Raw genomic sequence first — 14755 nt, 5'->3', positions numbered from 1 at the left:
AAAGCAATTTCCATCATGTGGAGATCCCTAGAGTAGGTTTCCTAAAAGGTGGAGAGTTTCAGAGGCATAATTTAGCTTTTTCCCCTCGTTGGACTTCAACCTTGTTTTCATTCTGCAGAATTTTTTTTTTCAAGGTCTTCCTTCTTAACATTATAGTGATGCCTGGCCTACTGGCTACAAGTTGAAACCGCAACTCCCTTCCTCCCTTTCTTCTTTCCTTCCTTCCTTCCTTCCTTCCTTCCTTCCTTCCTTCTTTCCTTCCTTCCTTCCTCCCTCCCTCCCTTCCTTCCTTCTTTCTCTTTCTTTCTTTCTTTATGGCTGCGTTGGGTCTTTGTTGCTGCGTGCAGGCTTTCTCTCGTTGTGGTGAGCAGGGGCTACTCTTTGTCGCGATGCGCGGGCTTCTCATTGTGGTGGCTTCTCTTGTTGTGGAGCACGGTCTCTAGGTGTGCAGGCTTCAGTAGTTGTGGCGCACGGGCTTAGTTGCTCTGCGGCATGTGGGATCTTCCTGGACCAGGGCTTGAACCCATGTCCCCTGCATTGGCAGGCAGATTCTTAACCACTGCACCACCAGGGAAGCCCCGCAACTCCTCTTTTAGAAACAATCACCCTGATTCATGTTTGTCTCCAGTAGCCACAGTGAGACTTTCTAGAGGATCCATTCCTGTTTAGGCTGCAACTCACTGAATAACCTGGGGTGCTCTGTGCCTTCTTCAGGCTGTTCCTCTGTGCAGAATGCCCTTCCTAGTTCTGTCACCAACCCTTCAAGGATCAGCTCAGACGTGTCTCTGTCACTTAATTGGATCTCTGTCCTCTGTGCCACAGAATTCAATGTTCCCTTACTTGTTTTCCTGCTCTTACTATGGCACTTACTGTAATATTAGACTCTAAATTGTGAGTTCCATCAGGAGAAAGACCTTATCTGCTTTAAAAAGTTTTCCTCAAAGGGAGATTAAAGGGTACAAACTTCCAGTTACAAAATAAATGAGGCACAAAGATGAAGTATACAGCATGGTGAATAATACTGTAATAACTTTGTATGATGACAGATGGTAACTATAGACTGATCCTGGTGATCATTTTGTAACATACAGAAATATTTAATCACTATATTGTGCACCTGAAACTAACATAGTGTTATAGGTCAATTGACCTACTTCAGTTAAAAAGAAAAGATGAGTAAGATTTGGGGTCTAAGGTACAGTATGATAACTATAGCTAACAATACTGTACTGATATGTGAAAGTTACTAGAATGTAAATTTTAAAGGTTCTCACGATGAAAATAAATAATGGTAACTATGTAAACAAGCAAACAAACATAAATTCTTTCCTCATAAAAGAGAAAGGGAGGAGAGACTTGTACACCCATTTATACATATCAGTATAAATTTTATTCTTTTATATATATTTATTCCATATATATAATATATATATTTCTGATTAAAAAAGAGAAAGTAGTATTTGTAGAAAAAGTTTGGAGAAGGCTGATCTCATGCAGTGAGATACCACACCTAATAAATGGAACTTTTTAACATGACTGCAATTTATCATCCAGATTTAAAATAACTATTTCTTCCAGTACTTCAATTTCAAACTAGAGAATAGCATCCTGACATAAAAAAAGATGTAAACAATTCATGGAGACTAATAAAAACAAGGGTTGATTAAAAACAACTCTATATCAATCCAGAAAATGTGCCTTAGATTTGAGTCAACTGAGAATAAGGGAGCAGCATCTGAAATACCTTAACCCAGAAACGCTGAAAAGGAAGAAGATAATAAATAGAAAACAAACCAAATGGGAAAAAGTTCTCCTTAGACTCATACATTAATGCTATGACAGTTTCCTCAGCAATCTATTGTCTTTTCTGTGCTTAAAACAAGTGTACAGGTGCCAAAAGGAAACCTCGCCACTGAATGACTCACACATTCCACTTTGCTTTACTGTCTCTCATTAGTCACCCTTATCTGAACTCTTTTCTTTTACATCTACCAAATGTACAGCACCACTGCTTTTTTCCAGTTTCTTCTACTGAAATTCTCATTCATGTTTTCCTTTCTTCCATTTTTCCTTCCAAATGACTTCCAAGTTCTGATCTGAGTCTCTAATATGTACCTAGTCCCTCTTGCTACAGTTCAGAGCCAGTGTGTGTCACAGCGGGTTTTTGTTTGGGTCTCAAGCCTGCCACTTACTAGTTACATGATAGTGGGTAAGTTAATCCTTCTTATCCTTACTTTCTTTATCTGTAAAGAGGGACTAAACCAATTTCAAAAGGTTGAAATAATTAAGAGATACCCATATGATGCACTTATCTAGGAATATGGTAAGGGCTTAGTGATATTAACTATAATCTTTAAAGCAGAAATGACATTTACTGAGTATATTATATGTAATATGAAAAATGCTTCTTATGTTAACTCACCTAATGGTCAAATTAATTGAGAGAATAATTATTATTCCCATTTTATAGATGAAACTAAAGCTCAGTAAGATTACATAATTTGCCCTAAGTCATAGAGCTGGTAAATGTTAGAATTAGACCTGGAAAACATGTTACTCTAAAGCCTGTGCTCTTTCCATTACTTTATGATACTTCCCTAAAATGAATTTTTAAAGTATTTAACACTGAAATAAGCTCAAATCAAGCTCTAGTGGTATATTTTATATCCATATTATGTCTTATTTATGTTTTAAAAATCCCCCTTTTGGATTACATTTAGGAGACTACTTCAGAAATATTGTTTTTCATTTTCTTGACTTAATATTACCCTAAAAACTGTTGAGTAAATCTGGGTTCTCCAAATCAAGTGTTAAAGTGGTCAAAATGGGCTTCCCTGGTGGCGCAGTGGTTGAGAATCTGCCTGCCAATGCAGGGGACACGGGTTCGAGCCCTGGTCTGGGAAGATCCCACATGCCGCGGAGCAACTAGGCCCGTGAGCCACAACTACTGAGCCTGCGCGTCTGGAGCCTGTGCTCCGCAACAAGGGAGGCCGCGATAGTGAGAGGCCCGTGCACTGCGATGAAGAGTGGCCCCCGCTTGCCACAACTAGAGAAAGCCCTCGCACAGAAACGAAGACCCAACACAGCCAAAACTAAATAAATAAATATTTTTTTAAAAAATGTTAAAAAAAAAAGTGCTCAAAATGCATTGATTTGCTGTGTAGTTGCCATTTAATATAACATGGATGTTTGTCTATTCAATTCAAGAGCCCATGTTATAATAAGATGTTTTGACAGCTACAAAAATGATTGTGCTTTTAAGAAGTTTAATGAGGATGGGATGGGGTGGGGAATACTTAGGGAGGTTCTCAAGAAACATCAAGGGAGTTTATGCCTACAGAGCTTTCTTATCTTATCACACATAATAAAATCTACTCCTTGGAAATTTCGTGACTCTAAAATAGAAACACATTTCCCATGAAAACCTCTCTGTTCTTTCAGACCTTCTAGACTCCTTAGGATTTCCTCAATACCCTCCCACTTATACAACTTCTTTTAAAGGAAGCTCAAAAACCGAAACAATTTTACAATCAACATAAAACACATTTCCTTTGCAAAAGATGCCGCAGAGCCTTCCATGGAATATCAACTAAAACCGTAGCAAAACCTGAAGTACTGCTACACAATGTACGGTATTTTCTGTTTCCTCAGATTATTAGCATATTTAAGGATATGAGCTTTAAAAGTATTATAAACAGCAAGAAGTTGTTATATTGTACCACTCCTATGTATTACATCTTTAAAATTTTATTAAAGGTATTTGTAGACTATAAATCAATAAAACTTACCAAAAAGAGAAAGTAAACTGCCTAAGGATTAATATCAACTTAAAAACAATGTTACTGCAGACAATAGAATTTCTTTTTAACTTGATGAAATAATGCTTAAACTTATGTGAAAGAAACAATGCATGAGAAAAAAAATTTTTTTTCTAAAGAGTAGTGAGGGGGAATATTAAACTATATTCTTATCATTCAATAAATAAAACTGCATGGTACTGATATGGGGAAAGATTCAATTGATTAAAAGAGAGTCCAGGGACTTCCCTGGTGGCGCAGTGGTTAAGAATCTGCCTGCCAATGCAGGGGACATGGGTTCCAGCCCTGGTCCAGGAAGATGCCACATGCCACAGAGCAACTAAGCCCATGTGCCACAACTACTGAGCCTGCCCTCTAGAGCCCACGAGCCACAACTACTGAGCCCACGTGCCACAGCTACTGAAGCCCACGTGCCTAGAGCCTGTGCTCCGCAACAAGAGAAGCCACCGCAATGAGAAGCCCATGCACTGCAACTAAGAGTAGCCCCCGCTCACCACAGCCAGAGAAAGACCACGCGCAGCAACGAAGACCCGACACAGCCAAAAATAAACAAATAAATTTATTTTAAAAAAAAAGAGAGAGAGAGAGAGAGTCCAGAAACAAATCCAAGCACAATGAAAATTTAGTATATGGAAGTGCCTCATTTCAATTCAGTGGAGAAAGGACTTATGATTAAATAAACGATGTTGGGACAAGCGGATCACCATTTAGGAAAAATAATACCATTTAAGGAAAATATAATATTATTTAAGAAAAATATACTTCATACCTTACATCAAAACAAATTCCAAATGGACTAAAGATTTGAATATAAAAAAACTATAAAAATACTAAAAGAACATACAGGCTTGGTTGTGAGGAATAACTTTCTATGCACAATACTAAAGCCAAGAAAAAAAATTTTAACACTGCTGGATTTGATTACATAAACATTTAAAAATGTATAGGGGAAAAAAATCCCTGCAAAATTAAAAGACAAACAACATGTTAGAAAAATCTTTACAAGTGGCAGAGAAAAAAATTTTTCATGTATGATAAGATCTATAAATGAGGAGAAAAAGATACAAACTCCTCTAGAAATGTGGGCAAAGAGTATTGCTTTAGACTGCTAGTTGAACCCTGAAATCTACTCTCTCTTCCTTCCATAGTAATAGATTTTTAGCTGACACATGGCCACCCAGCTAGAGAATATATTTTACAGCTTCTCTTGCACTTAGGTGTGGCTGTGAAACTTAAATGTGAGCTAAAGTAACGTGCGCAAATTCTTTTTCACTTGTTTAATAGTAAATTACTTTCCTTCCATGATATTTTCCTTGTTCTTTCTTCCTTCCCAGAGGCTGGAATATGGATTGAAGGTAATCCATTTCTGTCAATCCAGGTAAGGATAACACTAGGGGATGATGGAACAAGACAATGTAGAACCTGGGTCTCTAAATTACTATGGTGATCAGAACCACCAGATCAGCTGGGACTACATACCTATTATGTGGGAAAGAAATAAACTTACTTGAACCATTATTTTTTTGAGTCTCTTGTGCTAGCTACTTAGCCTATATCCTAACAAACAGAATAAAGGAGGATATTCCCACAAGAAGGAAATATTGATGGCTAATTCACATGTGAAAAGACATTCTTTCTCTGTCATAATCAAAGGAAGGCAAATTAAAACAACCATGAAATAATATTTTGGACACTGTATCAGCAAAAACTAAGACTGATAAAATTGATAAAATCTAATTTTAAACAAGTATGTGAGGAAAACAGCATTTTTATGTTGAAAATGTAAAATGGTACCATCTTTGGTGAAAATAACAGAACAGGAGAGTACAAAGATACATGAATACAAATGATCATCCAATGTTGTATATAAAGCAAAAAACTGGAACCAAGGTGGGATGAGGTAAATAAATTATGCACCTCCATACAGTGGACTGCTTTGAAGCATTAAAACTGATGATTTGACTGACAAATCATCTTTAGTCATGATAGCACAGAAGATAAAAAACTAGCTTGGGGCTTCCCTGGTGGCACAGTGGTTAAGAATCCGCCTGCCAATGTGGGGGACATGGGTTCGAGCCCTGGTCCAGAAAGATACCACATGCCATGGAGCAACTACGCCCATGTGCCACAGCTACTGAGCCTGTGCTCTAGAGCCCTTGAGCCACAACTACTGAAGCCCGCGCGCCTGGAGCCTGTGCTCCGCAACAAGAGAAGCCACTGCAATGAGAAGCCCGCGCACCGCAACAAGGAGTGGCCCCTGCTCGCCGCAACTAGAGGGGGCCAGCGCACAACAACGAAGACCCAACGCAGCCAAAAATAAATAAATAAAATTTTAAAAAAAACCCAAAACTAGCTTGTGCTCTAGGAAAGCATATATCAAAAAAGAAAATGACATACTGTAGTTTGATAAAGAAAACAAAATTTATAATCTTTGAACTCTATCATGAAAAGAATTTTGTAGCACAGTAGATTAATATTATAATTTTATTGTTATGTTATAGCTTGAAGTGCTTTGTAAAACAATCAGATTTTGATAGAGGGTAAAACTTTTTTTTTTTAATTAATTTTTGGCTGTGTTGGGTCTTCGTTGCTGTGAGTGGGCTTTCTCTAGTTGCAGCGAGTGGGGGCTACTCTTTGTTGTGGTGCGCGGGCTTCTCACTGCGGTGGCTTCTCTTGTTGCAGAGCACGGGCTCTAGGTGTATGGCCTTCAGTAGTTGTGGCACATGGGCTCAGTAGTTATGGCTCGCGAGCTCTAGAGCTCAGGCTCAGTAGTTGTGGCACACGGGCTTTGTTGCTCTGCAGCATGTGGGATCTTCCCGGACCAGGGCTCGAACCCACGTACCCTGCATTGGCAGGCAGATTCTTAACCACTGCGCCACCAGGGAAGTCCCAGAGGGTAAAACTGTCTTTAAAAGTGAACTTCAATGTTACTGCTTTGAGTTCTCAGTCTACCACATGATGCCTTGCAACTTGGCTCTTCTCAAACTCTTCTACTGAAATAACTTTTAATACCACAGGAAACTGAGTATTTACTCCCCAAAGATGCTGAAGAAGCCAGAGGCCCCAAATTTTTAGAAGTCTTGTGTTTATCTTAAAAGTTCACATACATTTGGCACTCTACCATTTACATGACTTTTCATTTTACTGTAACACAATTATGTTTTAAAGTACTTTCAAATTTAATTAGTTAACATGTTCCCCCGAATCTTTTTTGCAAAATTAGTTTTGCAGAAAACATGCCACATTTATCTTGTGGGCTTTTCTAGCTGCAATGTACATACATAATAAAAAGAACAAAAGCTTTGGATTAAATCCTAGCTCTGCCAACTACCTGTCATATGAAGCTGGGCAAGTCACTTAACCTAACTAAGGCTCCATTTACTCTTCTGTAATAATGCAGGTGACAATGTCTAGGTGTGGGTCTTTATGTAAAAGGGTAGAGCAGTATTTAACAAAGTTGTATGCACATTTGTTAAATTTTATGCTTTACAATGTAATGAACATTTACATTTCACCTTGTTTTCAGTTATGACTTGACCATGATGCATTTTAACTATCAATTATTATTCTACCAGCTTCCACTTTACTTAGCAATTGAATTAATACCTGTAATTGTGCTTTCCTTAGCTGCTGGCTGGTAATTTGAGCTTTTTGTTGCATCATATTTTCAATTCGTTGGTTGACTTGCTTTTCTTTCTTGAGCTCGTTTCCATAAAATCTGGACCCCTACATAGGAAAACAAAATAAGTATAAGAAGAATGTTTGAAAGAAGCATCACTGTGAACCTGATGGCTAAGAGCACAGACTCTAGAAACAAAATGACTGAATTCAAAACTTACCTCCATTACTCACTAGCTGGGTTACCCTAAAATTAGTCTTATTATGTTTCAGGTTTCCTTATCTGTAAAATGAATTTATAGTTACCTAAATCATAGGATTCTTGTGAGGCAGTATGTAGCACAGTACAAACTCTAGAGATGAGTACAGATCTGCACTCAGAAAATAACAATGTGTCCTAGGTGGGATTCTCCGGGCATATCCAAGGCCTTAGTCAGCTGGGTTATCAGTTATCTCCTTCACTTTCACTTAAAAATTATTGTAAAAAATTAACTAACAGAAACCTCGATTAAATAGAGTCAGAGATCAGAAGGGGGAGCTCTCATGCCCTTTGATGATAGTAGAAAGCAAGACAAAGAGGACTCCTCTTCTTTTCTGGCAAGAACTCAGCCAATGAAAAGTCATTGACTCTGTTTACTATACCCTTGCCAACTTCCTTTTCCCTTATTGGAAAGAGTTTTCCTCTCCAGTTTTGCTGGGGACTTGCATTTGGCTTGCCATGGTTGCAGACCTTGAACTGCAATTTTCTGTTGATTTTGAATAAACCCATTTTTTTAGTGGAGAAATAACTGGCAGTCTATTTGTTTTAGGTAAACAGTACTTTAACAAATTTAATGTTAGCCACTAAATAAAATGTAGAAAATAACTTTTAGAAAATCATCCGTCATTCCATCACTGAACATACTATCTATTTATAAGGTTGATGGACATTTAATTATTTTCACTTTCTGGCTATTACGAAAAACGCTGCAATGAACAATTGTGTACACATTTTGTGTGGACACATGTTTTCATCTTCCTTGGATATGTACCTAGGAGTGGAATCTCTGTGTTATACGGTAACTCCACACTAAACCTTCTGAGGAACTGCCAGACTGTTTTCCAAAGTGGCGAACCATTTTACAAACCTACCAGCAATGTATGAGGGTACCAATTTCTCTATATCCTTGCAACATCTGTTACTGTCTATCTTATTTTTTTTTTAAATAAATAAATTTATTTATTTTTGGCTGCGTTGGGTCTTCGTTGCTGTGCGCGGGCTTTCTCTAGTCACAGCGAGCAGGAGCTACTCTTTGTTGCGGTGTGCAGGCTTCTCATTGCGGTGGCTTCTCTTGTTGCGGAGTGCGGGCTTCAGTAGTTGCGGCACGTGGTCTCAGTAGTTGTGGCTCATGGGCTCTAGGGCGCAGGCTCAGTAGTTGTGGCGCATGGGCTTAGTTGCTCCATGGCATGTGGGATCTTCCCAGACCAGGGATGGAACCTGTGTCCCCTACATTGGCAGGCAGACTCAACCACTGTGCCACCAGGGAAGTCCTGTCTGTCTTCTTTATTACAGCCATTCTAGGCTATAATACTATGAATGGCATCTCATTGTGGTTTTAATTTGCCTTTTTCTAATGACTAATGTTGAACATCTTCTCATGTGCTTATGAGCCATTCTTATATCTTCCTTAGTGAAATGTCTATTTACATCTTTTGCACATTTTTTGATTGGGTTGTCTTCTTATTTTGCAAATATTTTACCCCAGTGTGTTGCTTATCTTTGTATTTTTTAATGGTATCTTCTGAAGTACAAACATTTTGAAATTTGATGAGGCCCTATCTGTCAACTTTTTCTTTTACTGACTGTGCTTTCGGTGTTGTATCCAAGAAATGTTTGCCTAACCAAAGATCTCAAAGATTTTCTCCTATCTTCTAAAAGGTTTATTGCTTTAGGTCTCACATTTAAGTCAATTTTGAGTTAATTTTCAGTGTATGGTGTGAGTTAAGGGTCTAATAAGTTCATCTTTTTTGCATGTGGATATCCAGTTGTCCCAGTATCATGTGCTGAACAGACTATCCTTTTGCCTTGGTACAAATATCAATAAACTATAAACATTTATTTCTAGACTCTTAATTCTGCTCCATTGTTCTATATGTCTAGCCTCATGGCAGTAGCACATTGTCTTGATAACTGTAGCTTTATAGTAAGTTTTGAAATAGGAAAGTCAGACCCCCATGCTTGTTCCCTTTTACAATTGTTTTGACTATTTTAGGTGTTTCTTATTTCCATATACATTTTAAAATCTGTTTGTCAATTTCTGCAGAAAAAAAAAGCCACTGGAATTTTGATGAGGGAAGTACACTGAATCTACAGATCAATTTGGGGAGAATTGCCTTCTTAACCGTATGGAATCTTCTCATCCTTGAATAGCCATATGTCTCCATTTTTTAGGTCATTATCTTCCCTCACCAAGTTTTTGTAATTTTCAGGGTACAATTGTTGCACTCCTGAAATTCCTTAAGACTTTCTATATATTAGATCATGTCATCTGTGAACAGATAGTTTTAGTTCTTCGTTTCCAATCTTAATGCTTTTTATTTCTTTTAATTGCCTGACAGCACTGGCTAAAATGTTCAGAACTAGGTTGAAAAGAACAGGTGAGATTCGACATTCTTGCCTTGCTCCTTATTTTAGGGCAAAAGTGTTTAGTCTTTCACCATAAAGTATAATGACAACTATAGGGGTTTCTTTTTTGATTTTTTGTTTTTTAATTTTTATTGGGGTGTATAGGTTTTTATAGATGTCCTTTTTAGGTTGCAGAAGTTCCCTTCTATTTCAAGCTTATTTAGAGTTTTTAGCATGAATGGGTATAGGATTTTGTCAGGTATGATTTTTCTGCATCTATTGACATGACCATGTGTTTTTTGTCCTTAATTGTATTAACATGGTATAGTACATTAATTGATTTTTGGATGCTAAACCAATCTTGCATTCTTAGGATAAATCCCATTTGGTCATGCCACATAATCTTAATATATTGTTGGATCCAGTTTGCTAATATTTTGTTGAGGACTTCTACATTTATAAAGATCTATAATCTTCTGCTTGTCTGACTTTAGTATCAAGGGGATACAGGCCTCATAGAAAGAGTTGGGAAGTGTTCCATCCTTCTTTATTTTTTGGAAGAACTTGTGGAGTATTGGTATTATTTCTCCTTTAAATGTCAAATAAAATTCACCAGTGAATACCCAGAGAAAACCATAATTCAAAAAGACACATGCACTCCAATGTTCATTGCAGCACTATTTACAATAGCCAGGTCATGGAAGCAACCTGAATGCCCATCGACAGACGAATGGATAAAGAAGGTGTGGTACATATATACAATGGAATATTACTCAGCCATAGAAAGGAATGAAATTGGGTCATTTGTTGAGACGTGGATGGATCTAGAGACTGTCATACAGAGTGAAGTAAGTCAGAAAGAGAAAAACAAATATCGTATATTAACGCATATATGTGGAACCTAGAAAAATGGTACAGATGAACTGGTTTGCAGGGCAGAAATTGAGACACAGATGTAGAGAACAAACGTATGGACACCAAGCGGGGAAAGCGGCGGGGGGGTGGTGGTGGTGGTGTGATGAATTAGGCGATTGGGATTGACAGGTATACACTGATGTGTATAAAATGGATGACTAATAAGAACATGCTGTATAAAAAAAAAAAAAAAATCACCAGTGAAGCCATCTTGACCTGATCTCTTTTTTTTCTTTGTGGGGGGGGGGGGAGATTTTTAATTACTAATTTAATTTCTTTCCTTTTTATAGGTCTATTTAGATTTTCTGTATCTTCTTAAGTCAGTTTTGGAAAATTGTGAATGTGTAGAAATTTGTCCAGTTTATTGGGATTTGTTTTAAAATACTCTTCTTTCCACCTCCAAAATTCAGTAGGGAGAGGTAAGTGAGAAAGATGAAACAATATTTGTAAAAATGTTGATAACTGTTGATGCTGGGTGATGATTACCTGGGATTCACTTTACTATTCTAATTTTGGGTATGTTTAAAATTTTCTGATAAAAGTTTTTAAAAAGTAAATTGCTATGGAGTGCCAAGAATTAGAAAATTTCAATTTAAGAAAGATATTTCAGATAAACTCACCCCCCCTCCCTACTAGAGGAATATATATTATATAAAATATACAAATATATTAATATATAAAATACATAAGTATCTATTCTATGATTGATACATATCAATACCATACAAAATTTATATGGAAGAGCAAAGATTCAAGAATACCTAAGATACTCTTGTAAAAGAACAAAGGCCAAAAAAGAGAACTTGTTCCAACAGATATCAGGACTTTAAAGTATTGTATTTAAGATCATGTTGTATAGTGCAACAACAGACAAATAATCTATTAGAACAGTAGAAAGAACTGCAGATCAATAGGAAAGGATGGACTATTTAGTAAATGGTACTGAGACACAGAGAAGAAAGAGGGAAGATCTGATAGGGACATCTAAGATAACTTAAATATTTTATTTCTTAACTTGAAAACTAGGATCAAAGGTTTTACTCTTCATCTTTTAAAAAATTGTTATGATGAAAATTTCAAAGAAGTCTCAAACAGAAAAATATAGAGATTGCTATAATAAACAATATATAAAACTATCACTGAGATTTAACAACTGTTAACATTTTGCTTAATTTTCTTCAATGATTTTTTTAAGTGAACTGTTTTAAAGTAAATTACAGATATAATGACACTGAGCTATTCTATAGAGTATTTTAGCATGCATCTTTAAAAATAAGGCCATTTTCCATAATAATATGTAATCATAATAACATTTCATAACTAATAAAATTAACAATAATTCCTTAATATTATCTAGTACCCTCCCCATATTCAAATTCCTCTAAATGTTCCAAATGTACTTGTTCCAACCAGGATCCAATCTATATGTTATATTTCCTTATTTCATCTCTTAATTATCTTTTATTGATACTTTTAAAATTGTATCTACATTTTATATACTTAAAAAATTATTTTTCCCTCAACTCTTTATTTTAGAATTTCCAAAAATTCAAGAGTTGAAAGAATAGTACAATGAACACCTATATGTCCTCACCTAGATTGACCAATTGTTGATATCCTGCTACATTCGGCTTCTCTCCCAACTCTTATGTGTGCTTGTGTGTGCACACACACACATACACACACATTCTCTCTTTCTCTCTCTACTCTCTGTTTTTGGCTAAACCATTTGAGAGTAAGTTGGTGCAGTTATCAGCATGCATTTGTTAAGAATAAGGATATTCTCTTAAATTTTACACCTTTCTGCATGGATATTTCATAATACATAAATGAAACCCCCCAAATGATAGAAAAAAACCATTAAAGAACTCTTTTATGATCTTGGAGAAAGTCATATGTCGTTAACTAATTCAAGTACGTAAAAAGAAGCAAACGAAAAACTATTGCACAGGACTAAACTACCATGAGCGAAGTCAAAAGGTAAACAATAATCCAATGGAAAATTGTGCAAAGGGTAAGAAGAGACAGTGTTAAAAAATACATATATAAGTGGCTTTTAAACATATGAAAAAGATGTACAATCTCACTTTTCATAAGAGAAATATAAATTAATGCAACCCTATGTTACCATAGACTGGAAAATCCAAAAGTATAGTAACACACTATGTTGGTATGGTTGCAGCATGGTAAAATGTACTCTCACATATTGGCAGTGGAAATGTAAATTGGTACAACTACTATGGAGGGCAATTGCACAATTAATTAAAAACTGCACATGCATATATCCTTTCATGCTATATGTATTTGGTGGAATAATTCCACTTCTGGGAGTCTCTCCTATAGTTATATTTGCACATATGTAAAGTTATGAAATACAAGGTTATTCACTGTAGTATTGTTTGTAAAAATGAAAGACTAGAAATGACTTATTATATGTCCATCCATAAAGATTCTGACTAGTTCAATAAAGTATAGTATATCCACATATACAGGCATAAAAAAGAATGAAGATCTCTAGTTTCTTATACAGAAAGACTTCCAAGATATATTAACTGAAATAAAAACAAAAAAACCACAATTGTACTATTCTCCTATTGGGGTGAAAAAAAAGGGTGAAAAAGAAGATATATGTTATTTTGCTTTAACATGCATACTATGTGCATGTGAAGTAGAAAACTGGATGGCAAAAGCAACACAAGAGAAGGGAAATTATTCTATATGCATTGTAGCTTAATAATTTTATATATTAAAATATTAAAAATTATAATTAAAAGGATATTTAAAACACTAATTTTCTTTTAAACAGAAAGTTTAAAAGTTACTAAATTAAAGATATTGAAAGAAAAAAGAAACATACCTTTGTGGCTTCCATTATAATTTTGTTAATTTTCTCTTTATCTAATCCTTCCATTCCGGCTTTATTATCATTAAGTCCCACCCTTAGGAGAAGATCGTCTTTGTAATTGTCATTCTTCTCCTTTGTGCTGTCATTCTTCTCCTCTGTGCTATCCATGGCGTAAACCTAAAGTAAAAGAAAAAAAAGTTAAAATGGCTTTTTTTAATTCTCTGAAAAGCATACAAAACAAACATGCTTTTCAAAGCATTCATGGAGGGTGGGGATTGGGGAGAGGGATGGACATTTAAAAGTTAAAATGATACAGAAATCAGCAAAATAAAAATGACAGTTAAGATTTTTTGGCTATGGAGAAATAATTATTACTCAGATTTAAAAATTATTATCCCAAGATTATCATACTCTTGGAGGGAAGAAAGGAATCAACATTTCCTGCCAACCTGTGCTAGCCACTATGCTTGGTGCTTTACACTTGAATTTTACACAGCAGCCCTGAAAGGTAGATATTATTATTCCCAATATAAAGAGAAAAGGAACCTAAGTTTTAGGACATGCCTACCGACACAAATTTGATAATAAGTTAACAACATCTGTGTCCAACGTTCATGTTTTTTCCATATTTAATACACTGTATAAGAAATAAATACAAAATAACACTTCCCCTGCCTAACATTAAGATCAAAAACATTTATTACCTACTGTTTGCAGAGCTCCATTCTTAAATCAGTGAAAAAATATAGGAAGAAATATCTATCCACTTCCAGGAAATCATTACATTTTACAATGTTATATCACTTCTTAGGTTGATTTCAAATAATAATTCTTTAGTGTCTTTATATAATTCTTTATAATTTACCTTCACATACATTCACTTTTAAAAACAATTATTACAACCATGTAAAATAGACTTGCTCATTCTCATGTTAGGGAGAAAGAAATTTGAAT

General features: G+C 35.8%; 1 protein-coding gene across 1 annotated transcript in view; it reads right to left on the bottom strand.

Moving 5' to 3' along the window:
• The window catches only part of POLK (DNA polymerase kappa), a 78182-nt gene that overhangs the window by 33855 nt on the left and 29572 nt on the right, over nucleotides 1-14755 (bottom strand). The window contains exons 2-3 of the mRNA XM_007175904.3: nucleotides 13814-13978; nucleotides 7425-7544 (exon numbers count right to left, since the gene is read on the bottom strand). Coding sequence (XP_007175966.1) covers nucleotides 7425-7544; nucleotides 13814-13969 — 276 coding nt within the window. The 5' untranslated portion in view covers nucleotides 13970-13978. The remainder of the gene's footprint in view (nucleotides 1-7424; nucleotides 7545-13813; nucleotides 13979-14755) is intronic.

This window comes from Balaenoptera acutorostrata, chromosome 2 (assembly GCF_949987535.1).
Source record: "Balaenoptera acutorostrata chromosome 2, mBalAcu1.1, whole genome shotgun sequence".
Taxonomy (NCBI): domain Eukaryota; kingdom Metazoa; phylum Chordata; class Mammalia; order Artiodactyla; family Balaenopteridae; genus Balaenoptera; species Balaenoptera acutorostrata.
The sequence above is the reverse complement of the archived record's forward strand: the minus strand, read 5'-3'. Positions and strand labels throughout refer to the sequence as shown.